The sequence below is a fragment of the Saccoglossus kowalevskii genome, chromosome 7 (genome assembly GCF_978046115.1).
Source record: "Saccoglossus kowalevskii chromosome 7, keSacKowa6.1, whole genome shotgun sequence".
Lineage (NCBI taxonomy): Eukaryota > Metazoa > Hemichordata > Enteropneusta > Harrimaniidae > Saccoglossus > Saccoglossus kowalevskii.
The window spans coordinates 15752097-15779582 of record NC_140647.1 but is presented as its reverse complement, the minus strand read 5'-3'; the positions used below and the strand labels follow the sequence as shown (position 1 = coordinate 15779582).

Here is a 27486-nt window from a genome sequence, read left to right as displayed (position 1 = left end):
AATAAAATCTGAAGTTGCACATATTCATGGCACACATCCAAGCCAAACACCATCAGTTTACAAGTCTAAACTTAGTTGCAAACTTACTTAATAACACATTTAAACTGCAATGAACAAACAAGATTGAAAGAGCAAACAGTTAATGTAAATATTATAGTACTTTAGAGTGACACTTAGAGATTTTGTCACATGCTGAGCATTGGGACCAACTTGGTCTTTTTTTCGGCAATATAACCACACAATTTAACACGAAACAGGAGAGGCTCACAGTTGATGTTAGCACAGGGCTGTATGGTAAAGATAAAACCCCCTCTCACAAAAAAAGTATACTCTATGGTTGAATTTTCAACCCATAATCCCTTTCAAAATCTAATTATGGTAGAAACACATTTTTGTCCCATAGCCATAATGTGTGCATGAGCGGTCAGGGTCATGTGCCACAAAAAAAAATCAACCCTGGACTGACACTCATACTGAAATCGGCTGTCTGAAAACTTCACATGAGCCGAAAACATGATATCGACCGTGAGTTTCAGAGAATATACAATTCCTGAAGGTTTCTATGATAGCTATGTTTTCCTATGTTGGTAAAACTAAGGTATCCACTATTAAGTACATTGTTTATATTTCTACACATAATGAATCACTGTGGCGACTTTGAATACCAGGTCCCGCCATGATCAAAATGAATGCAGAATGTTGTTGGAGAGGCATATTTATACTAAAATTGGTTTTGCGGTGAAAAAATAGCTATTTTTCAAAATTTTCTTCTATGCTGTTCATTTGCATGGTGACTAATACTAACTACCATGACAGCAAATAGCATCACAAAACATGTGCAAAACACATCTATGACATGTTTGGGTCAACAGATTGACAAATGTCAGCATGTTTTTGGCAAGAGCCCAGTAGGTCCTGAATAGGTCCCTGATGCGGTCTTGATTAACATGAACACATCTGCTGCAACCACTTTGCAAACATGAAGGATTGAAAATATTCAACACATTCTGAGATCTTGTATTGTGAAAGTTGCCAATGTATCCCCTTTGACTGCAGTAAGAAAGAATTGAGAATAAATTGTACTAGACTGTCACTAAACAAGACGTATTAAAAGGTATATATCTGACCCAATTTCGATGGTGGTTTTGAAAACAAACTATGATAGCTTTAAACCTGCTGAATGTTATAACTAAAAGCTAGTTACTGTACTCCCCAGACTTTTCCTACAATAACTCAAAACTTCAGGCATTTAACATATCATCATTCATCAATAAACCCTTCAATGCCTAAAGAATTAATTATTTATTTTGGATTAAAAAACCCAAACCACAGAGCTAGTGAAATACACTCTGAGGCATCTTGTATAATTGAAACACTGAGGGACTGATAAAAAAAGTATTTGAAAAGTAAATAATGAACAAGCTACATTAATGACATCTATCCATTCTCATTTATCCAATTCAAGCGTCATTAGAAAGTGTACACAGACAGTGCTTGTACACTTTCACATATTTGCCTCTAAGGAAAGAATCCTGTTACTCCATGCAATTACATGTTCTTTACCTGATAATGATTTAAAATAAGCTTTAAATGAGGTAAAACTTGTGTGAAGAGCCCAGGCCAGCTGAAGCAACTATAAAACCCGCCTGTAGCTATCCTTGTATGTCCACAGAACACATGTCAGGGTTTCTTTACATCAAAGTTGTTAAAACAGAAAGGGGAAAGCAATTAAATATTTGCCTATAAATGTAAAGCTTTTTATGGCAAGCCAGTGTTAGCAGACAGGAAATGACCTTACAGTGATCCACATACAGGTGTCTGTTCTAATAACACCCATTAAAGTATGATAACAGACAACTAGATGCACAGATAATAAATAATCTGAATTTAAAAAAAAAAAATGCTTTCAATCAGCACTGTGATACCCCTGACCCCCCTAAGGATTGTTCATTAGCGAGTCCAAATTAAGTGTCACAGGTAAATTGACTGTAATGTTGACAGCGATAAGACTTGACAGTTTACTGGTTTATACCGTGCAATTGAGATAAATGACACCACACTGAATGAAAAATAATGTTCATTGCTTTCCACACAGGTATGTAACTTCAATCTCATCAGAATTATCTTGTGAAATAACATTAAAATGATCACAGCATAAAATACAGGCCTCAAGGCAAATAATTATATGGTAATCCAGATTGCAGGATTTCTGATAATGATCCATGCTTGTAATAATTATTTCCCTCACTTGATTATTTATGTAAGTTTGTAATTTGCGAACTTGAGATAATTTTTAATTCTCGGGGGCGAGCATCTGGGCATTTTCACCACATGGCAACCAATCATTCAAAATACCCTGAAAAAATTCAAGCTAGCTAAATAAATATCGTACGTAAATACAGAAATTTACTAGACATGGGAGAAAACAGCTGTTCAACTTACCCGTCTGTTAGAAAGTACGACTGCCAGGACGTTGGCAAATCATGCGTGGAATGAATAGTTCGTTCAATGCCCGCAACATGGATTTCATGGTCGCCAACAGTTTGTTTACGCTCCTCCAAAGCTCTCTGTAAAGCAGTCAAAAGGAAATAAGTCAGTAATAAAAACTATAATTCACTTCAATTATACTACACACGCTAGAGAAAAGTGTAAAACGCTACGTGAATAGATCTATGTACTGTTCATGTAGTACTGGTAAGAGTTCACGTAGAGTTCACGTAGAGTTCAATATAGCTACTTATATGTTTAATTGCTTTATTAAAAGTACAACTTTAATAGAGTTTTTAAGTAAAATCTAATAAACCAACACAAATTCATTTATGCTAACTTTTTTAACATGTTCTTTATGTATTTGTGCATGTACTTTTAATACTTTGTCAAAAACAAAATCAGATACAGATCATGTGCTACATCCTAATGTTACTAATTATTATCATGAACTAGAACTAAGGAGAATATCAAACACTTTAATTCTAGCAGCCAGGTTGGAAGATTGGACACTCAGAGAATGGATATTTGGGAGAATTGTTTTTTTTTTTTTCAAAATATCTTAACTTTGTAATTATGCAGTTTATATGGCAGTACATATAAATTCTGAGCTTTGCATGCCATGGAGATGAAGCAGCTATTCACACAAATGTAGAAACAAACTGCACATAAACCTGTACACAACCCATACACGTGTACATGAATGGAAACAAAATACATCACATTGTGGGATTTAATAACAACTGCAAAACGTAAGATCAAAGGCTATGCTTTTTCTTGAATAGTTCAGGAATCTTGTGATATGATTACATATTATCATTCCTGCTAGGGCTTCAAATTCTATAAATCTTTTGATCACTGACTGACATATAATTTATTACCAATACGCTTTCACCTTACCACAAGTAATTTGTTTTAATGATCACAATATACATAATTTTTGGATACAGCATGTAGATAATAAAAAATATGACAGTTATGATTTGTACAGTTGTTGTATGTCTTTAACATTAACTGCTATACAGAAGACCTTACCAGTATTAATACAAAATTGACTGAAATTCATATGGATGGATATAAAAGCATCCATTTTGCATTAATTGAAGTGAATTTAGGAAGAATATGTAGACAAAGATAATGTTTTCAATTTTTGCCACACAGTAACAGGAATGACAGAATGTCAATATATTTCAATATTTTGCAGTGGAGAAATGAGATGCACACCTACTACCACCCACACATAAGGATCGATGAATCAATGAACATCAACATCAATGTCAGTGAGTGATATTCAGGGGTTGCCAAAGAATTTTGAAACTGTATTTTTTGTAACAAGTACATTTATTGACAAGAGAATCCAGTGCAAGTATGATATAAATTTAAATAGCGCCTGTTCCTCTTTCAAGTTGCGAATGAGTTATGTCAGACTATTAATGTAAGAGTAGAGAGACCAGTCACGACTGCGATTCAAAACAACTGTGACTAGGTACAAATGTATGTGTGTGTCTTTCATTGTGCTTGTCTACTTTATTGTACAACCTTATCAAGATCCAAAGAGGTTACAATCACAATGAAGAGAATTACTAACAGTATTATTGATTGTCAAACTCATTTGTAAATAAATTTATAAGTTTTTCTGAACACAGATATACACGTACTCAAGATTCCACCACATCAAAGGATGTGGAATGGATTAACCAGTAAATTACACTGACAAGCATCTATAGTCATTGCATTAGTGCTTAATAGCCAAGGAGATATTTATCTACAAGTGAGATTACTGGCTGTGATTGTACATCATTTAATAGCAATGACGTATTTAATTTTAGCACTTAATTGGAAAATAATCAGACAGTTGTCTGCGTCTCATTAGATCTGTAAAATGCCAGTACAGCTGACAAGTGTATGATCTTTAATGAGTCTGGAAAAAGACATACAGCTGTGAGGTATAAAAATGGTTCGGTTAACAGCTTTTATAGGACTTAAAATAAAAGTGCTTAAACTACATCACCACAATTTAGGATTGAGTTCAAGATGAATGGTTGGAATTGATTTGAAAAGTGCAACTTGAACAATTTGAAATAAGGCAAGCCATCAGTAAATTTTATTTGAAATCATCATACTGCACTCAATATCATACATTGGTATTTCTGCTTTTGCAGAATACTATGATACAGTAAAACCTAAATTAAAGATAGCACACCCTTAAAACCCAAGTCTACTGTGAATACCGGTATATACAACTCAGATACCTAAGATTGTTTGAGGACATTCCACCTATTGAATGGGAACATTTTTATTTCAAAAGAGTTACATTATTGTTGATTGAGACACAATTTTTCAACTTTTTGGCTTTTATATTCAGTAAAAATAATTAGTTTTGCATAAAAAATACAAACATGAGCCTTTTAGAATTGGTGTTATGTCATAATAAATTCAACAAAATAATCTGGGACCACAAAAAAGACCAATCTCATATACATATCATTTCCTCAAGCCTCATATCATTTCCAACACAACACAGAAGTGATTTATAAGTTTTGCTAGTCACAATTTTACATCGTATTCTTGAATAGGTGTCAACAACTAAGAAAAACTATAATTTAAGCACCTTGAATAATTACTTTCAAATGAGAATACTTAATTTTGACACATTTCTGAAACTTTAATTTGCACTAGATACTTTCTGTGACTTATAAATAAAGGGACAGCGACCAAAAGGTCACCCAACTGCCGAAATATCGACCATGGGTGATATTTTAGTGGGCCTTGTTATATAACAAATCGGTATACTGTGTGTGTATACAGCAAAACAAGAAAAATCACAAAATGTTGTAGCAGTGAAGCAATGTAGGATAAGACTTTCAAAGCATTTTGTATGGTGAAAACTTCTAGATGACTAAAATATAAATATTCAGAATTTTCCGTTTTGCTATAATTTGTATTTCCCGTTGACTTACAGTAAAAGCCTAATCATAATTTTTTTAGAAATTTAATCATAAAACACATGACAATTTTTATTACTATTGATATTGATGCAAAAAGATGAAAACTAATTATAGTTAATTAGTTACAAATTTGAATGTAAAACTAATAAGGTCTGCGCAACCGATTATCTATGTACCCAATCTGATTAAAATCTGATGTAGTGTACGGGCTTTAATTATTTTGGCTATAAACTTATTTTAATTTTATTTTTTATTACTTTTATTATTTTACTTTGATTTTGAGATTTTTTTTTAATTCCGCCCTACATAGGGCAGAATTAAAAAAAATTAAGTTTATAGCCAAAATAATTAAAGCCTGTACACTACATCAGATTTTAATCAGATTGCTATGTACCAAGTTTCATTGAAATGTGATGATTAGTACTTGAGATATCAGTGGAAAAGCTGAAAAATTACTAATCATTATGCAAATTAGGTAATTAATAGGCACACCTATGAACCAAGTTTCATAAAAAAACCAACGAGTGAATGTTTAGATATTAGTGGAACAGTCATGGAACAGCTAAAAATTAGCTAATTATTATGCAAATTAGGTTATTAATATACACAGATTTTTACCCAAAACCTAATCAAATCTGCACATTGGCCCAGAGCATCTATGCACTAAGTTTCATCAAAAACCGATGTATGGTTCTTGAGATATCAGTGGAACAGACGGACCGACACACACATACACATACTACGTTAACTGCAAAGACTCCCAATTGTATGCTTCGCACACTGGAGTCAAAAACACAGATTTTTGAAATGATTCAGAAAGGTATCCCTGTATGTATATATATATATATATATATATATATATATATATATATTCACCTTATGTCTACAGCCTACAATTTGAGAAATGGCATAATGGTAAAATATTCTAATACTGACACAATGTACACTGCAATTCACTAATTTAAAATACAGCGACTTTTTTCTCAAAAGATAGACTGGAGACCTAACACATTTTTTAAAGTCAATATCCTTATAATGTCCATTTTATTACAAAATAAATTCTCAGTATTTTCATTTATGAGTAGGCTTTTACCTCATAAAAAGTTTAGAGTCGCCAGTCTATTTTTCATGATAATTATTGTTCTATTTTTAATTAGTGAATGCTGACCATTTGGTAAGTTGTAAAAGCGCTTTTACCATTGGTTCCTGGTGTTATTTTATCTCAAATAGTTGGCTGGTGACATCAATGAAAACAACTCTATATAGAGTGATGTACTATTTGTAATGAACTATTTCATAATATTGGTTTTTAAAAATTAATAAAAATAAAAAAAACACTTTGCTTTAACAGAACTGAAGTAAAAATAGCAATTTTCAAATAATTTTTGGCCAGTTATCTCAAAATACACATGGTAGTCTGTACACAACAGAATGAGGTTTCATGCAACCATGAAAATATAACCCCATAATTGTACATAATAAATTGTCATGTGATTTATAACCAAATTATGAATAAATGAAAGCTTAAATACTTTAAGTAGATATACTTGCCTGAAACATAATCATTATTGGTGAAAAAAAGACGGGTACAGGTCATAAAAAAAAAGTGCATATGATAGTAATATCACCAGGCATAGCATACTGTGGATATGCAGTTATGTACGTAGCACATACATTTGATAATATTTTAATAACAAAGCTTACCATAATCTCTATAGAATATTTGCATGATAGATGGGATATCTATTTAATAGTTTTATTCAAGAACAAAACAAAAAAAAACAGTACAGAAACCACACAAATGATATGCCATATTGTATGAAGACATGTATCACTATGACTCTTGAAGTTTTGGGCTGCTTTGAAAATTATAAAAAAATTGTAATTGTGCATACACAATGTCCATGGAATCAGTTTAATTTAATTTCAGAAACGCATTTTACAAACAAACAAACATTGATATGGATACTTTGTTTGTTGATAAATTAAGTCAACACTGCAGTAGATATTATTTATGGATAAGTATTTGAAGTAAGAGAAAGGCTAGCTATGCAATCATGTCTCACAGTTCATAGCAACAAAATGCCATGTGGTTGTTGGAATTCACAAAGTAGTGACTTTAAAGGGTTATTTACGAGTCATAAACGTGATGTGTTTGCACAAAGAGTTCATCAGAAGAGTTAAACTATATTTCTTTTAATTTTAACGACAACAATATCACATACTTGTAACATTTTGTTGTCTGAAATCAACGATGACACCTACATTATTGGATTTCAAAACAGTAAAAATCAACATTCTTGTAACATTTTGTTGTCTGAAATCAACGATGACACCTACATTATTGGATTTCAAAACAGTAAAAATCAACATTCTTGTAACATTTTGTTGTCTGAAATCAACGATGGCACCTACATTATTGGATTTCAAAACAGTAAAAATCAACATTCTTGATATTTTACAGTTGAAACTGGTTCTATCAAATAAATGATAACCTTGTTTCCATAGAAACAATTACTTTCTCCATAGCAAGTGGTGGCCATTTTGAGTTAGAAAATGGCCAGAATATATACTCATCTTTTGATACAAGTAAAATACAACATTGAATAAATTTACACAAAAATTGAATGTTGCATGATGTCTTAAGTGTGCAAAAGATAATGTGGCTTTTTTGTAGAAAACAGATGTCACCAGTATACAATCTTAAAGTAATACCTGCTACATTTGAGTGATTTAATTAATAAAGGATAAAAAAACAACCAGGTGAAAATCAGGTCAGTCACACCTCCATCATGATTTTTAATGTTCATAACTTAACCTTCAGAAAAAAACTGATTACATTTCTCTAGAGGTTTGAATCCTTAGAAGTTCTGGAATTGATGCAGGGAGGGAGAGCACGGCAAAACAAAAACTACTTACATAGCTGGCTTTACTAAGATTAGTCTCCGAGTCAAATGAGATAAAAACCATGTTATCAGGAATCCCTTTGCTAACCATTATCCTTTGCAGTAGTAGATTGGATGCTGTAAAAAACAGAGAAAACATATCATGACATGACCGAGTCCCTGTTGGTTCAATAGTGAATAAAACTGAATTGAAACAGTCATTTTGAATCAGGACATGATTCTTTCAAATGTAAAAGTTGTAAAGTTTGATTACAATCAGTCAACGTGTATGAGACATGGCTCTAAGAACAGCATTTACATTCGTCCATTTTGAATAAGATCTAAAAAAACAAACGATTATGGTTCTGATATATATGTTCAATGTATATACCAAGATGGGAAATGTACAAGATCCCAGATCTGGATTGGCAGAAATGCTTGATTTTGATGTATTTTCAACATTTAAATGGCCACCATCCGGCCATCTAGAATCAAATTGTCAAACAAATTAATGTGCATATGTGTAACTGAATGAAAGTACCGGTATAAAGTTTGAACGTGACCAGTCAATTAAGGAATGTCAGAGATATAGCTCTGGAACCCCATTCATTAAAACAAAATGGATATTAGTCAGCCATATTGAATCTGAATCTGAAAAACAAAATGACGTGCATCACGGTCTGGAATGACAGAAATGCTCAATTTTGATGAATTTCTCCATAAAAATGGCCGCCATTCAGCCATCTTGAATCAGAACATGAAAAGAGTGGGCATGCATATGTACCCTAAGATATATGTGTGAGTGTGAAGTTTTAATGTGATAGACCCAGGACACATGCATACACAAAGGTCAATCCACAAGTCCCTGTTTTAGAACTGCTTCAAACTAACTAATTACTGAACCTGAGCAAGAGAGGACTCCTATATGATGAAAACAGGTTTGTACTTGCACCAGATTTTTCAGACATTTACCTCATGCAGTTCTACTCATCACCATGATAAATGTGATTGTACAACCAAGACAGTATAATTACAGAGCAAAAAGACATTAGGTTGCTGAATACTGAAAGGAATTCATCATAAGGTTTTGCAAATGCAGGAATGACGTATAGGTTAGGGATTTTTATGCAACAGAATTATACTTTAATAGTGACAATTGTTTAACTGATAATACTTGAAAAAAGATGATTTTCAGGAGTTTGATGAATTATTAGCTGACATATTCACTATCGTACAGTGGTAATCCAATGTATGGTTTAATTGTAATGAATGCCCAGAAGAGTACTTGTTTGACATTGTCAAAATACAACAAAGCTAAGAGTGATTAATTATATGATAGTAGTGCAAACAAAATCAACACATCAAACATATTCAGCTCTCAAAGGCAAAGAGTTAGAATAGTTCACGCAATGTCAGCAAAACTACTTGTTCAAATTTCTATGACTCCTTCTATACACAGTCTGCTATATTTTCACATCAAGACGAATAACCATGAGGTTATCGCCCCATATCACTTGTTTGTACAGCTGGTTAATACGAGTGACGTCATAGGCTAGTATTGAGTACAAACCACAGATGAGTAGGTACAGCCAATGATGTAAAGAGTACCCAATCCAAACCAACACTATTAACAACCAATTCCAAATGTGAAAAGGAAACAGAAATTGTCATTGCAAAACATATATACTACTAGTAATTAGCCATACCATCTAAGAGTGTTGATGCATGCATTTGCAATTACAGCTGCCGATGGTTTTCAAAATCAGTAGTACAATGTAATATTCTCAGCACTATATTTTTCAAAATAAACTTTGAGTCATAAATTTATTGTCATTATATATCGTACCAGGTCAGTAATTAACTTTTAATAATATCCAGACTGAAATCTCATATCGCACTAGACTGTTGACAGTTGGTCGAACCTACAATGTAATATTAATCTGTTATTATTAATAAATATTGTGTATAAACGTAATAGGCGTGAATAAATTGTGATCGCTGGGACAGGAAGTATGGAGTGCCATTCGGCACAACCAACTGTCTGGGGCTGCAATTCACTGGTAAGATTTCTTACCAGATCTGGGTACTTTTATATGCAAATGAAATAGTCGTGGAGATGTCTATCATTTTATCGTGGTCAATCGTGAAAGAGGTCAGGGGTCCCTGAATACTGAGATCGCCCACGACTTACACGAAGGTCGTTGAAATTTCTTCCTGAACTTATCAAAGTTTTTATGCAGAGTCAATGCTTGCAGTCCACATTTTTTGCACGCGTATGAGCTGGCAAGATGTAGGTCGATCATCTATGCCACAACAAATTTGATTTCTTTACATGTCGTAGTTCTGTTGATCCCACGAAACTCTCCTCCGGTTTTCTATATTTTCTATTTGACTGCCACAAATATTGCATGGTATTTCCTTGGTTGGAGTGACTGTATTCCTTGTGTTCATACTGCGAACAACCAACACATTCAGGAGGTCAGCCATTTAGAACAAATTTGCATACATTATGTTAATATTAATTTATTTCGTGACACCACCATCAACAATGAATTATCCATATCAACTAGAGACCTGCAGACGAGGACAGTGCCTCACGTGAAATGTTTCACATTTTTCATCAAACACCTTTGGCGTTTGAAAGTCTAGGATACACAATTACATTAGGGCCCAAGGACGTTGACGGTCTAGTAGAGCACATACATAATGATATGATGACATTTATATACACATCTTCAGTGTGAAATATCAGCTATCACACGAAAATGTCACTACAGTGCATGATGTGGACCATGATCATGCCATAAAAGATCATACCATCAACACCAGGCATACAGAAATGCATACTAATACACTGACTTTAACACTATAGCAAATATGTTAAAACACTTGTTCGCCGCCGTGAAGATTTGCAAACATATCAAGGGAACACTCAATATTCAGTTTGTACCAGACCTACGGTACTTGTGGGAATTTGAGGATATTTTAGTGCCTCAAATCTGACACAATAAAATTGTGCAATGAATCCCTAGTGTTTGTACTGTATGACTTAATAGATGCCAAAGTAATAATCTGCACATAATCAATCATTTCAGCCACACAAATAATCACAGGCTATGATCCCACCTTCTGATATGAATCCCTGCATACTGTCCATACTATATGTTTGTGCTGTTCTCTGAACATCCTAAAAAAAAAGACAATTGCACATGTAAACAAAAATGCATCAATAGCTCATTAGTAAAGATTATTTCACAGCTATGCTGTAATGCACTACTTCTGTATGTGTTCAAAGCATAAAAGTCAGACTATATTAGCGACCTTTAAATTTTAAAAGCAATTAAATCAAAACTGTCAGTTGTGTGGGTTAATTGCAACATGTGCCGAAGGGCTATACACTTGGAGTCAACCAATTTTTGCCTTTTTCGCTGCAGTCAATCACCATCAATTTTGTAACTGGTTGGCATGTTAATGAGCGTTCCACTATAAAACAAATCTGTAGACCGGTTGCAATGTATACACTGATAGTGTTTGGTCACTGTGGTTTAGCTTTAATGATTAACTTTAAGGAGTTAAAGTTAAAGGTCTAATAAAACAGATTTGCTATTTCCGGTAACAGGCTTAAAAAATACTGGATAGGTAAGTTTACATTTTTATTTTATTTTATTTTACTTTTCCCATTGAGATACACTCTTTGGTTTATTGCTACAAATAATCATTGTTTAAACAAAAAAACAACAAAGTTAATTTTCTCGATAGATTTCTTTTATACATGAAATTAGGTGCTTGTCATTCACTACACAGGGAAAGTAAATGTAATTATAATTACAATGTTGAAAGATAATAAATATGCACCAAAACAGATTAGTTTAAACTCATTTGCATAAAATAAACTATTCGATTTCTCCCCAGCGATATAGTTTATCGGAAACAAGATTTATTTTATTAAAAGTATAAGCACAGTAGTTTGTACTAACTGGTATTACAAACATCTTATTTGCGATAATAATGAGAGGAGGAAATGGGTCTTGATAAGACTCGTGTGTCTCTTTTATTAAATGATGCATATTACTGTTAACTCAATATGCTGCAAAACAGTACCTTACAATGTATAGGCGATTCACCAGATTGATGTCTGTGCACATCTTAAAAATTAAATTTGGAGTTAATAGACTGTCATTTCTAAATGACAGTATTCAAGTTCTAAAATGCAATTTGCTTAATGGGAAAAATTTATGGTAATGACTTGTCTAATTGTCTAGCAGAGACAACATATAGAAATCATGCAAAGTAAAAGAAACAAATTATTTGATTTTTCTGTCAGTTTATGATAGGGTAACCTGATTCGTAAAGAAAAAAAGCATACTTAGAGGAAACGGTAATATGTCAGTAATTCAAGACAGCAGGAAACCTGCTGTGAGTACACTAATCACAATAATACAACACTGAGAATTTATGTATCGATTTTTAAAATCAGATTACAATTCAACAGAATGATAAATTTTCCCCCTTAAAGGTCCCACAAAATATCATCTGACTTGTAGGATTTTGTGACAATTAACCAGGATATATTCTAATGGTTTCCTGTAAGGTGTCAATCATTTAGGTCATGTATTGGCTCAGGTATGACCTTACAGATGTACAGGTACAGTATGAGGTACTACAATTACCAGAATTGACACAGTAGTTATGGGACACCGATAACAATTAAACTATTTCTACACACACATATAAATATATATAATTATATATATGTATATATATATATTGAATTATTATTTTGAATACATATTGACATATTGGCAGTCTCTGATAGCCCAGTTGTGATGTAGATATTTTGTCATGTCAAATATATTAATGCTTGTTTCCATATTCAGCTGATTTGATAAATAATATCAGAGAATTGCTTGAAGTGAAAATATAATTTGTTCACAGGCTCTGTGAATATTATACTAAGACACTGAAGCTAATATTTTGCAAACCATTTATTATCAGTACATGAACAGTACAGTTGAAGTGTAAGTTGTATGTGTACATTAATATACCGTTACTCCAAAGGCAGTTTCTGTGAACAGCAAATTAGGTTTCATTTGTTTTCTAATGGAATTTTACTTGTACTGTCAATACCATAGAAAAAACCCCACCCATCCCTGATACATGCTATGATTTTACAACACAGTGAGATATTGAAGTTACTTAAGCATCAATTTGACCGATTTGTACTTTGTTGTTACAGTATTTGTCAATGGTCATGAAAATTATGAATATCAGGGGTAGTTGATTTGCATCCCACGTACTAATGATAAATCTTATATTTCTGAAATTATAATACAACATGCTATGTAGTGAACATCACCTAATAGACCCAGAAAACAAAATTGGCTGCTGCAACATATACCAAATAGAATGAAATCACGCAGACACTCACTCAACACTCACTCAACACTCAACGGGGAGGCTTGGAGTTTTTTTATGAAAGTATTCGCATGCAATCCTGGTGCGTGTTCTCAGTGACATGCATGTAGTCCATCACACATCAAAGAACATCACCGAAGACAGACAGGTGAAGCAATCATACTGGAATGTAATATAAGCCGGCTGATACATAGTAGAACTATAGGTTATAGAATCAATAAACTCAATAAAAGGCACAGCATTCTACTCACTTCACCCTGTGTGATGACTTTATTGATGATGCACTGTTCATCCTGCTGTACAATGAATGTCTTTCTGTCTAATGGATGGTCCTTTAGCTGAAAGGATGAACAAAATGAGAGGTTATGAACTACAGGTGGATAAAGGTGACAAGAAGGAAGACATAAATCAATTGCAACGAATGTTTTTTTCTCTCTCTTTTACTTCAAATGTTGAAGGAAAGGAACTGCTTCGACGTTTTTTTTTAAAAGAATCAATTCAGGTGGAAAAAATAAAGTTAATTTAATCTACTGGCACAATAAACACCATTAACGATTGCAAATGAGTTAAATGGATATGATAAAAAAATCTTTAAATAACTTAAAAACAGAATTTATGATACGCATGTCTATATACATAATGTTCACTATTATTATTCTTTGTACATGCAAGTCAATAATACATGTACATGATTTTCTCAACACTAACTGTCACTTCTATATATTCCCTCTCGATTCATAAAAAACAATATTTATTTACTACAGAAAATAGTTATCATCATAATTAAATAAAATCCACTTATAATATTATTCCTGCTGTGAATATATCTAGATTTTTAATGTTTGTTTATTTTAATTTTAATTCATGAATGAATTATGTGTACATATTTCCATAGTGTGATGTACTGTAATACAGAACAGATTAAAAAAGCATAGTTTTCATTGTACATGCTACCTGGTAACTACCTAATAACTATAGAATAAGAAGAACATTGTTTATTGGAAAGCTCATGCATTTGTTTTCAGAATTATTGATCAATCATTCAAAAGAAACTATTTAAATTATGAAATTTCATTTCAAATTTAAGCAATATCATGATTGAGCAGAATTGCCGCATATAGAATGCAGTACATTCGTGTGCTAAGAAAACACTACAATGATATATTATGTATTTAGTGTTATATCAGCTATATACTTTGACATTCAGCACTGCACAATATCTTTTCTCAGTTTGACATCCAGCCTACGGCTTGGATTGATACAGAGCTCTGATGATAATCGCTTGTGTCTACTGACTGTGAGATTATGAATAAATATTACATGCTACTGATAATAATTATAATTTAATTATAAATGCTAACCACATGCATAGTACAGATACATTGAATACACAATATATAGAAACCAAATATTTACAAAACTATTTCTAGCTTTCCTATATTAAACTTTAATAATATATTATAACTTTGACCAGAGAAAAGCTATTATTCAGTTGAAAAACAAATCAGGTGAAGGAAGACGATAAATCCTTAGGCTATGTTTGAGCCCTGCTGTTTGAAAACATACACCTCACAAACCAACCACAATATGACGGTTACAAGAGCTGTCATAGACACGTTCAAAGATATTTGATACAGCTCGAAAAAATGCTAACTAAATATCATGCCTTGAAACTCGTCTCCTATGCTATAAAAATATTTGTATAATTTGTTTCTCAACTGCAGCAGGAATGGAGAATACTGAATTATTGCACTGAAGTCAGAATGAAATTAATTGATCTATTATTTTGTGTGCCAGGTACATTGTATACACATAGTGTGTGTGTGTGTGGGGGGGGGGGGGGCTGTCCTTATATTTGTTCACCTTTTCCCTGATTCAACATGTTTGAAAGCAACACACATACAAGTTATTACAGATCAATAACAGGTTGGCTTTGGCTGATTGAAAAATATATATTAGTTTGCAGAGTAGAAACAAATCAAAAAATCAATTCCCTAAAATGTGAGTGAAATTGAAAAAATCTCCAATGATGGATTTGACCTTCAAAACACTTATTGAAGCACAGTTGCTCATACTCACTTTGACATACTCGTGGTGTTGTTGTTCCAGAGTTTCTAGAGACTTGGAAACATATGCTGCAAAAAAAGGGAAAAATGTGCAATTAATTTAAAATGGGGAAACCAAGGCACTTCTTGGGAGCACTTTAATAACTTTAACATTCTTGAGGCAGTGAAACACAGGGGAACACAGTATCAGCAAGATCCATATAACTAACTATCTTTTTGAGGATTCCCACACAGGTCTCATGATGGATGAGATGGTTTACTGATATTTGCATGCTAGATCCCTGCTGCATGATATGGTGATGAACGATTCCCAGGCAGGTCTCATGATAGCTTTTGATTGTTTACTGATATTTGCATGCTAGATCCTTGCTGCATGATGTATTTAAGATACATACTTGTGATGGATTATCAGGCTCTTCTAACATATATCACCACTCCCAACTCCCTAGTGATATTTTTTCGATAGAAAAATCTACATTTTCTCTTTTCAGTTTGCACAAAATCAAATACTGCACAATTTATTAATAAATAAAATGTTATTAGTATATGTTCATTGTATAATTGACGCACAGTTAACATATATAATGTTAACATGATCAATATTTTTCTGTTGAGAACAACAATCTAATTGTGAATACATAAAGTTGTGCTTCAGGTAATAATCAATCACTGCAATCAAGAATATATGGGTGACAACAGACTTTCTTGCCCAAATTTGGCTATTTTTGTCTCAATCTTCTGAAGGAAAGTACGGACTATAAACAAGACTACTTTGTGAATTTGTGATGAAAATAGGGAACTGGTGGTGAAAAGATTAAACCTTCATTTATTGGCAATGTAGTTTTCTCATTAGAACACTTTCATTACAATTTTTGTTTGTTTAATTTAGCATTTTAACTAAAACTAAGGATTTTTAGCAGCAGAAAAATTGGAAAAAAAAATTAATGATGTTCCATATGACGATATTTGTATTACATAAGCATGCCAAACCATCCATATCACAGTTTTCCTAGTATAGCCTATGTGTAATCAGCTTTTGAAGACATGCTACATGCACATCAGATACATAATTCACAACTAGACAATCAAAGATACTATCGACATTACAGCAGTTCTGTACAAGTTATGTGCATAAATAGAACAGACAGGTAGCTGTAGAATAAAATCATGTAAATACCAAATGCACATGCCACTAATCCTCACAGAAATAGGATTACTAGAGAAAGTTTAAGACAACTGATATGAGAGTATTTTTTAAATACCAAGCAAGCGAAATTGCAAGAGAGAGATAGAGAGTAATTTGCTGGCTACTCAGGAGCAAGTCCTACATAGGGCAATACATTTAATAGTTAACATTGTCACCACATATAGTGGAGTTGAAGTGAGATGTATGATAAAGTCTTCATGCAGAAATAATCCCATTTTTATAATCCGCAATATGAGACGAGGTATAATCCTGCTTTAAGGAGGTTCCAACACAAAACACAACTGAAAATTAATTTTATAATAATATGGTTCCATATTCTATATATAAGATTAGTGGTTGGGTGTTTGACATTTTTTTTTTTTTTTGAGAAAATAAAAATGAATTCGTCAGGAAAATTAACTGAAATACTATTAGGAATACTAATACTGATTTTCAAACAAATCTGCTTTTAATTTATAGTTCAATTATGTTGTAAATATTTAATGAGAATTTAATTTCCCCATGCATGATACACATATGTGCTTGATTAGTGCAGTAGATGGAAGTTTGAAATAGTTTTCAACTTCCAATGAATGTATTAAAAATAACCCTTGATTTAGCAGCTAGTCATTAGAATTGTATTACATTTGGCATGTATACACTTCACAGCTGCAATACATCATGAATTATGAAGGTATGTATACTCAGTGTAAACATTATCACCAGTGATGGAACGGTTAAGATAAACAGTGACTTCTAACCTAGGTCAGGCATTGCTATAGCTAGTTCACATGTTTGAACATCTGAATGCCAGCATTTGTTAATTATCACAGCTAAATGTTCTGAGTACTGGTACTGGATACTGAAAACTAAGCAATTCCCTGCTTGAGAATGCGGGAATATACCTAAAGTTGCTATTATGCAAATTAGATAATTATTATGCACAAAAGAGTTGGCAATCAACTACTTATCATCAGCACATATATTTTTAGATAATGACAAAGTACATAGTGCATAGTATCCAGTATACTAGTCAAACCTTAATGCTTAGTATAATTCTAATATTAAGGAGAAGCTTAAGTGTAACATTTTGTTAATAATTAATGAAAGCGTTTAACACAATCACAAGTTGTTACCTATTCAAGGAAAACGTTACATTTGTTTGTAGAAATTACCGGTACATGTAGCAGGAGAATGAATTGTGCAGCGATCAAGTAGCGAAAATTTTACACAAGTTTCATGGATACAAGCGGCAGCAAATGGTAATGTTACTGGGAATAAAACCTGCATGGTGTACCAGATATTAGAACACCGACAGGTTGTATAACCAGCAAGACGAGGGTACTGATAAATCTAATTTCCTCTTACACAGCCGGTTTCTATAGACTACACTGCATGCTGCTGTTGATTGAAAATAATTACACAAAAATTGTGGCTATTTATTTTAATCATCTAAGAAAGCCAATTTTTGTGGATTGTGGATAACTAGTAGTTCTCTATTATATTTTTAAACAAATTGGATTAAAGTTTAACAAATGAGCTAAAACTTCTATAATTTTGTGTTGACAACTTTGAAAGCCTGTTGTTAATAAAAGTTCTATAACAATGAAATTATATATCACAGCCGCAAGAAATCAAGATTTATATATGTACCAGAAACTAATTTCTTTTTTCAACACGCATTAATCATAATTTTTATGCATGCGAGAACCAAACACAATAAAATATAGCATTCCAACAAAAGCTGTGTCTACATTATTACCATAAGCTGGAAAACGATGCAAGATTGTCACAAAAATATTTTAGTATGATCATCAAATTAACTGATGCGTATATGTATACATACACTTAAGGAGTTCTTGGGTTTATGTACAAGTATTCTCAAAAACAGAGCTACGTCACAATCCCCCAAAGGTTGTCAGGATCAATCACAAATAAGAATAGACAATGAATTTATGGATTAACACCTCTGTTTTTCCCCTTCGCTAACTAACTTTCCCCCATGCTAACGAAAAAATCTTTTTTCTTCTAATGACTTACTATTCCAGTCCATCTTTGAGAATATATTTAGATGAAATAAAGTTTTTGGGTATATGTACAAATGGAATGGAATAACAATATATCATACTGGAGGACATTTGTAACATACTTGCTTTTACATTTGATGTGCCCTTTTTTTCAAACTTTGCAGTTATACAAAATTCCATATTATAAGATATTAATTCACTATTGCATATCATCACAGTACTGAGTGGCATTCAAAAAATATTAATAATACAAATTATAGTTTCAGATTCCCTGTTTCTCCTCGCAGGGAGTAAAATAGAAAATTAAAAAAAAATATGTACATGCAGAAACATGTACGCAATAAAACTGCAGGCGACCTTAGATACAGTAATCAAAAAAATACTTATCGGGATTGTAGGATAAATTAAATTGGTGAACTATAAATGCAGTCTGCAGCAGCATGTTGCATATTTTAAGTGAAGAGAACTTTCATAATAAAATATTACAATATGAATTGGTCAGATTGGGATTTGGTATAGTGGTATACCAGTATAGACATGAGAAATCGCCATTGTTGAAATTCCTAAAGATGAAATAATTACTGTAACAATACTTTTAGTGAGAATTTTGATTAATGTTAGTATCATCATAATATTTATTGCTGTGTGTTCACTCATACTCACTGTTGTTGTGAAAGTCAAAATAACGAAATAAATACATAAATATAATAAACAAAATAACGAAAAAAAAGATTGATATACATGTACTAATACGCAAGTGTGATGCGATGAACCCACACTGGAACCTTTTCTTCGTTTTACTTTGAAATAAAATAATGTTTTGGCTCTAAAATTGGAATTTCTTGTTTATACGAATAGCAATTCTATAGCTGAACCAGGTGGTTAATATCTTATGAGAACTAAGTAAACTAACACACATGAACTCTACCTAGTGATGTGCAGTGAAAACTGGAAAACACATTGTGTGGACAATGTATCAGGTGACTTGAAGTGTGGTGTATACTATGTGGTTGAACAATGATATGTAACTGTAGCACTTGTTTACATACATTTTAAATGTGCATGTTTTTTTGGTCACTTAAAATTTGCGTATAGATGTATCCATTATCGCAATTGTATGCTTATAAGTAACAAGTCATTGAAAATGACACAGTCCCTGTTAAATTAAGTTCTCTTTGTGCTCGTCCTATTAAAGCAGAGGGGTTGGCGCGAGCGTGTCCTTGAAACTTGAGTTCCAAGTGACGTATACAACAGATTGTTTATTTACATCAAAACACGTGTTCCGTGTAGTAGTAATATGGCCAAAAATAAAAACAGCTGTTATTCGGCCATCTTTGATCTGATTATGAAACACACTGATATGTATGATGTATTTGCCAAATACAAATGAAAATGGTACATAAATTGTGGAAATATAGTAGTAAGGCCAAAAAGTCAGATGGCTGTCAATCGGCCATCCTTGACCAGATTTTGAAACAAATTGTCATGGACATGCATCCTAACATGTATAAAGTACATGTATGTGCCAAATTTGAATGAAAACTGACAGAGCACGTCCAAGATACCACATAAAAAAAAACAACAAGATGCCTGCCAGCCAACCATCTTTGATCCAATTGCGAAATAAATCGTCATGGACATGTATCCTAACATGTATAATCTATGTACCAAGTTTGAATGACAACTGACAAAGCATGTCCAAAATACAACATTTTCAAAAAACAAGATGGCTGCCAGTCGGCCATTTTAAATCGAATCGCTAAACCACTGCATGTGCATATGTCCTACATACGGTACTAGGCACATGCAAAGAATGAACAGAATCGGTCCACATGATTCGGAAATATGACTCTGGACAGACTGACGCACAGATGGACGGACACACGGACGAATAGACTCAGGAACTCACGGACGGTCGGGGACATATATCCTAACATGTATGATCTATGTACTAAATTTGGGTGAAAACTGACAAAGCATGTCCAAAATACAACATTTTCAAAAAACAAGATGGCTGCCAGTCGGCCATCTTTGATCCAATTGTGAAACAAATCATCATGGACATGTATTCTAACATGTATAATCTATGTACCAAGTTTGAATGAAAACAGACAAAGCATGTCCAAAATAAAACATTTTCAAAAAACAAGTCGGCCATTTTGAATCGAATCGCTAAACCACTGCATGTGCATGTCCTACATAAAGTACTAGGCACATGCAAAGAATGAAGGGAATCGGTCCAAGGGATTCTGAGATATGACTCCGGACGGACGCACAGACGCACAGACGGAGACCAAATTATAAGTCCCCGTTTTCGGACTTCGTCTGAACGGGGACTTAAAACAGTATGGGATTATGAATATCAGATAGTCATCATATTACCACAGTGAGGGATGGGGGAGGGGGTGAAACAATGTGTACATATAACCACCATCCTTCATGAGGGAAGGTGATATAACCAGTGAAGATTAATGCTTTTTTTTTTGAAAACATTAAAGTAAATATACAATCATCTATATTGTGCTAAACCTGAACAAATATACCGACATTTCGTTAAATATTCACCTTCCTAATTGTTATTCACAACATAGAAAATCTGTAGCATCATTTGAGCTTGGCAAGATATATTGATCCACATATACTTGAATGACACTGAGTGCAAGCTATCAACATTATAAGAAACAATGAAAATAACATGCAGTTTATGATTTTAATTACACAGCTCAAGTACACCAGCAAAGACTACAGAGCTGTTAAATCTCAGACTAGAATGTCTTCCCATAAAGGAAATGGCTGATTACAAGTTTAATTCACTTGTGAACTTAACTAGGTTATAAACACGACCGACATTTGTTCTTATCAATGCAGTCTGATAAATGTTAGCTACTAGTATTTTGAATAGGACAACGATTACCAAATAATATATACGAGTAGTTACCAGTTTGATCACTAATGGTATAAATTTAACAGTATTATCACGCATTATGCTATAGTGTCAGCCAATAAAAACAAACATCGAAGAATACCATATGTCCTTCATGTACGATTATGCAGTGGTTGCACTCTCATAACCTATTCACAAATTGCATATAATGTTGCCTTTAATCATATTGTAACATCAAGAATGTTGCATTGTGGGTATCCACATCATGCTTGGAGTGGGGTATATACAAAGATGTTGTTCGATAACATGCACGTGTCCTCAGCATTGAATGAGACACTATAATTTAAAGATGACAACTAGTGAAAACATATTTTGTACGTGTATTCTCATAATTTTCGTGCTGATTGCCCATTTCATGAAGTAAAGCCATCTAGGAATTACCGGGTAAGAGAAAAATAAAACTGTGAATGATTTTCAAGAGCTACAGTAATAGTATTCAGCGCAAAAAAACTCTGATGACAGTAGCAATTGTACCTTATACTACAAAGAACTATGGCAATTACTTAATGCCAAAGCCCAATTTAAGACTGATAATTGTACATGTAGCTAGAAATGTATAGAACTGACAAAATACAATATCATTAGGCTGCCTTGTACATCACATCACGTTTTGTAGGGCATACTGCATTGAAGTACAAAAAAAATCCATGATTTCAACATAATATTTTCTAACTCTAATTCTATCCTATTTTAGTAGAGCATAAGTAATAAAAGACTGATACACGAAGAACTCGTACAATAAAAGTTCTCATTATCTATATTATTGATAGTTCCAAAGAACATATGGCAGGAATACATCATTTGTATTATAATAGATATATTCAAAGACATATTGACAACAGGGGAATTGCTTTATACAAGTCTTGATGGTATTACCATACAAAATGTAGCTGTCCTAATATGACCAGGCTCATGTAACTCGAATTTAGCCCCATCCCCCAATTTCATTAAATACAGATTCCAGGAATCAAAAACAAGAATAAACAGAAAAATCTGATATTATTATGTATTCTAGTGTGAAATACTAAATTATGAAATTTAAAACCTACATTGTCACTGAAAATAACTGTTTTTGAGCAGTTGTCTGAAAAACAAAATCCTAAAACTACCTAATACTGTATCCACCAAAAATGATCAACGTTCATTTTGTAACAGATGATAAATATTGATGCTGGCATTCATAAAATTTTCAACCAATAGATATCAGTATTACTGTACATGTTTCCAGAGAAGGGATTTATAATGATACAATTGTTAAAGTTGCATTCTGGGAGCATTCATGAATCTTTATTGAGGTCTTGAGACTATTATATGAAATATTTTATGGTGTGAATTTGCGTACATTGCAGAAACAATGTATCAGGATTCTTCTGTTTTTTTGAATTACTGCACAAATTAGGAACAGAAGCGAATCTTAGTGGATCCAGTCACATTAGAACACTATTAGCAAAGAAATTTGAACACACAATCAAATGGAAAGACAAAAGAATCACCAGCGTGATTTTCCATGTAATAGTCCCCAGAAACCAATAAAGCGCAACGCATGCTCTTAGCGTACAGCTTTTGTAATGCTTTTATCTGGAAAAAGGTAAGTACAAATAATACACTTGGTAGCAAAGTGATTTAATTTGGAATTAGATAATTAGATTGTGAAAAAAAGAAGATAGCATAAAGTAAAGAGGTAATATTTTATGTCGACCTTTTCTGAAATTGAACTGGCTCAGGATGATTTACAAGGCTTTTAATGGTTTTTCATAAAACATCATAAATAATCTTATCACTTGGCATTAAATCATCGACTGTAATCACCTGCCTTGCATGTATCGGTAATAGACTTTGTGTGATAATTGTCAATATTCTTGTTCAGTAACCCTATTTCGAAAGTACGTTGATGCAATGTGATTGATGACAAAGCCGTGGCTCATCTCTTACTTAATATGGGGTGTCTTATGTGAAGGCTATAACTGATGCCGAAATTAGCAAACAAAAAAATTCTACATAAGTAGGGAGGGGCACATTTCAATACTTAGCTGCACGTATGACATTTACGTCATATACAATATGTAGACCTATAAAGCTAAGGTACAAAAAAAAATAAATGATACTTTAAAACACGACTCCTACCTGTGATAGATGTCCCGCAAGGTACATTATCAATTGCCCCATGGCTGTTAGCGTGAATTAAAAAACACTCTGTGCCACTTTTTCTTGCCGGCTCCACAGTCACTGTGAACTCTCCTAGTTCTTTGCCTGTATCTGATGTCGTCACCAGTGAGTCGGTGAATAAGATTCTATTGATGTCCGTTTCTTCTGGTGGCAACAAAAAAATAAAAAAGGAAAAAAATGTCCTGATTAAAAAAGGAACATATCATAAAGCAGATTGTTTTGTTAATGTACCATGCAATTAATTACATTATAAGAGAATACTTAATATTACCCCGATAAAAAGTAATATTGAAGTGCTTAAATGACTGTTTAACATTAATGTATTTGATTTCATTCACATTTTGGGATTATCAGCATTCAACAGAAATATACAAATAATAAGATTTTTGACAAGTAACATTTAGACCACTAAATAATAAGGCTGCCAGTAAATCTAAAACTAATTAGAGGTTATCTGCAGACAATACATGAAAAAAAAAACGCATGGATATTGTGAAAAGCATATCAGTACTGTTCTGAGCAATAGTACAACAGAACTCCACACCCTCCCTGTGGCTTTCGTTGCGTATGGATGTTATTTTCACGAGTGATGCAGTGTATCCAGTGGCCATACTTTCATGAGCGATGTGAGTACAGCAGAATACACCGCATCTTGAGTTACTTAGCGGGAGAAGCAGTAGTTTGGCCTGATAGAATGCTGTCGTATAAACATAGAAATTGAGTGTAAACAAAATGTCATCTCAATGATGCCACTTTTAGTGTTGCTTCTTCCTCTTCCAAAACAAATAAAAAAATGCAAGACAAAATTTCAATATTTAGTGCCATTTAGTACAGGGAACCAAGAATATTCACCAGATAATTCAAATATAAACTATACTACTGTAGGATGATGCCTATTCAGATGAGACATAGTTGAAAAAACAACATAAAACACATATGATACTGTTATTATAAGTACCGGTATATATACTGGGGTATTAATACACATTTGCACCGTACAATAACACCCCCAGACAATGTATCTTTCTCTGAGAAAAACAAAACAAAAATCCACATGTCACAGCTGATATATCCATCAAAACACCTGACAATAATTCCTATTAAATGTATTTTATTATTATTTGATCTACTGTGAAAACTACTTGTATGTATGTATGTACCTGTATGTTTCCGAGTACATCATGTATGTAGGTGTAACTGCCATGGATGAGACTATTAAAATGCAACATGCATATGGTAATTAAAGCTATACTTTTTTATATGCAACAGTAGGAGACTACAACTGCAGGCATTTATTTGGCTATTCATAGCATAAACGCTATTCAGACGTGTTAATTGGGAAAAAAAGGTTCCAAATAAAGTATAAACTGATTACATCAAGTTACTATGATAAAGAAGTTATAGTATACAGAATTCTATTCTTTTTCTCCCACATTATAGTTGAAAGATAGAAATGTAATTAAGGGATACATACAAGCTGACAGACTATCTCAAATTACAAGTTGGGATACTTTATTTTAAAATATTTGATATTTATTATTGAGAAACTAGGCAACTGGTTATTGCTGCTGGCTGCAACTATTATAGATCATCTACCGTACTTTAATACTTAAAAAGATAGAAGAAGTCAAATTAATTATTTATAATCTTTAAATTGAGAGGGGGGTCTGATGAGACTATCTTTTAAATTTAGTGTACCATACACGAATATAGCCAAGAAAACATTGAAAATGTTTCTGGTCACAATGTTTTATCATAATCGATGATCATACGTTTTTTTATTTTTATTTGAATCACAATACTGCAAAACAACCTCCAAAGTTTGTATGGCAGCTGAAATAGCAACCTGAAAAACTTTCTTTTAATATTCGATATGATATTGTATTTTCTCTATTAAACGTGTATCTCTTATTTGTGTTTATTTTATATTAAATCATTAAAATTCGACTTATTTTAACTATAAACACTCCTCTAAGATGCAAGGACATGCACCACTGATATCCATCCAGATAAAATGCATGGAATACTTCAAATAAATTCATAGAGTAACCTAAGCAATATATTGAAAACAGATCTTTATGCTGCAATGTACCATAGTTATCGCATCAAAAGTATGAAAGTTTTTAATCACCTCATTACATAGAGCTTTCAGAATATAAGCCGTATTTGCTACATTAGTAGTGCATGCACTCGCATAAATTACCTGAGTTATTGTCAAAATAAATCATATTTTAATGACCCAGTGCAGAATCAATGCAATTTTTAGTTTATGCGCACTGCTTAGGCTCAGAAGAAAAATATACAGGATTCTGGTCACTGTATGTGGCAGTTGAAAATATGTGATCACTGCTTCTTTATTTATTTCTTTATGATTATTAGGAATAAAGTTGAAAAGCCATGTACATGCAGCAATTTTGGAAAACAAATTGACCGAAAACTCTTTTTATGGATCTAATAGAAAAAATATGGTCCACTTTTTGAATGAAAATTAAAATTGAAGAAAAATATCAATCAGACCTTAAACTCAAATAGCAGGACCTACCTTATTGGTATTTAAAGACAACTAATAGCCTACAAAGTTTACATCACAGCAATGCAAGAATGCCTAAAGGTATAAATGTGCTGATGGTTTATGAATACTAAACAGCAGTATCAAAAATTGATTTTACAAGTAATGGCATATTGTATGTGATGAGGTGACATCATAAATGAAAAAATCAGTCATCAAGATATTACCTATACATCAAGAATACCGGTATGCGCTGAATAATTTCATAAAAAACATGTTTTAAAATATATTTTTCTGAAATATCTATTATTCAATTAAAGAAAAAAAAGATTATTTTCATATTAGAAATGGACATTTTAGTTTTATTCTATTATAATTTGGCACATTAAATCTGCAATTAAGTTCAAATAATACACACACTCAAACTTTTCCTGCAAACTTTGTACAGCCTTGCATAAAAATGCAATTCTTTTAAGAAAGTAATCACAAATTTTCTAAAACTATGATAAAGGTCATTTCATGGGCAGTTAATCTAATGAATACAGGGGAGTCACATAGGAAAGTTATAAAAAAATGTCAGAAAACATACAAAAGTGGACATTTTTGAAATCTATGTTGAAGCATTATTTCATAAATAATAATATTCATCAGAATTCTTTCTTAATCAGAACAACCCAAAGCACTCAGAACTGCTGTGTTTCCGAAATGAAGGCATGAAATAAGATATTTTAATTCATTCAAAATTATATAAATTTAAATAAATCTGACCAAGTTGTACCATATGTGATTAAATAGTCAATTAAGAAAATGTGAACATTAATTAAAAAAAACAAAAAAAAAAAAACATTTTCTT

At 32.6% G+C, this 27486-nt stretch overlaps 1 protein-coding gene across 2 annotated transcripts in view; it reads right to left on the bottom strand.

The window, feature by feature from the left end:
* Nucleotides 1–27486, bottom strand: part of LOC100375913 (ciliogenesis-associated TTC17-interacting protein-like) — a 37358-nt gene that overhangs the window by 2664 nt on the left and 7208 nt on the right. Inside the window, exons 3-8 of one of the 2 annotated variants that reach the window (XM_085501163.1) lie at nt 24083–24265; nt 15815–15870; nt 13987–14073; nt 11447–11507; nt 8355–8458; nt 2443–2567 (exon numbers count right to left, since the gene is read on the bottom strand). In XM_085501163.1, coding sequence (XP_085357289.1) covers nt 2443–2567; nt 8355–8458; nt 11447–11507; nt 13987–14073; nt 15815–15870; nt 24083–24265 — 616 coding nt within the window. Of the gene's footprint in view, nt 1–2442; nt 2568–8354; nt 8459–11446; nt 11508–13986; nt 14074–15814; nt 15871–24082; nt 24269–27486 lie in introns of both variants that reach the window. The other variant, XM_002734381.4, reaches the window with a different exon arrangement.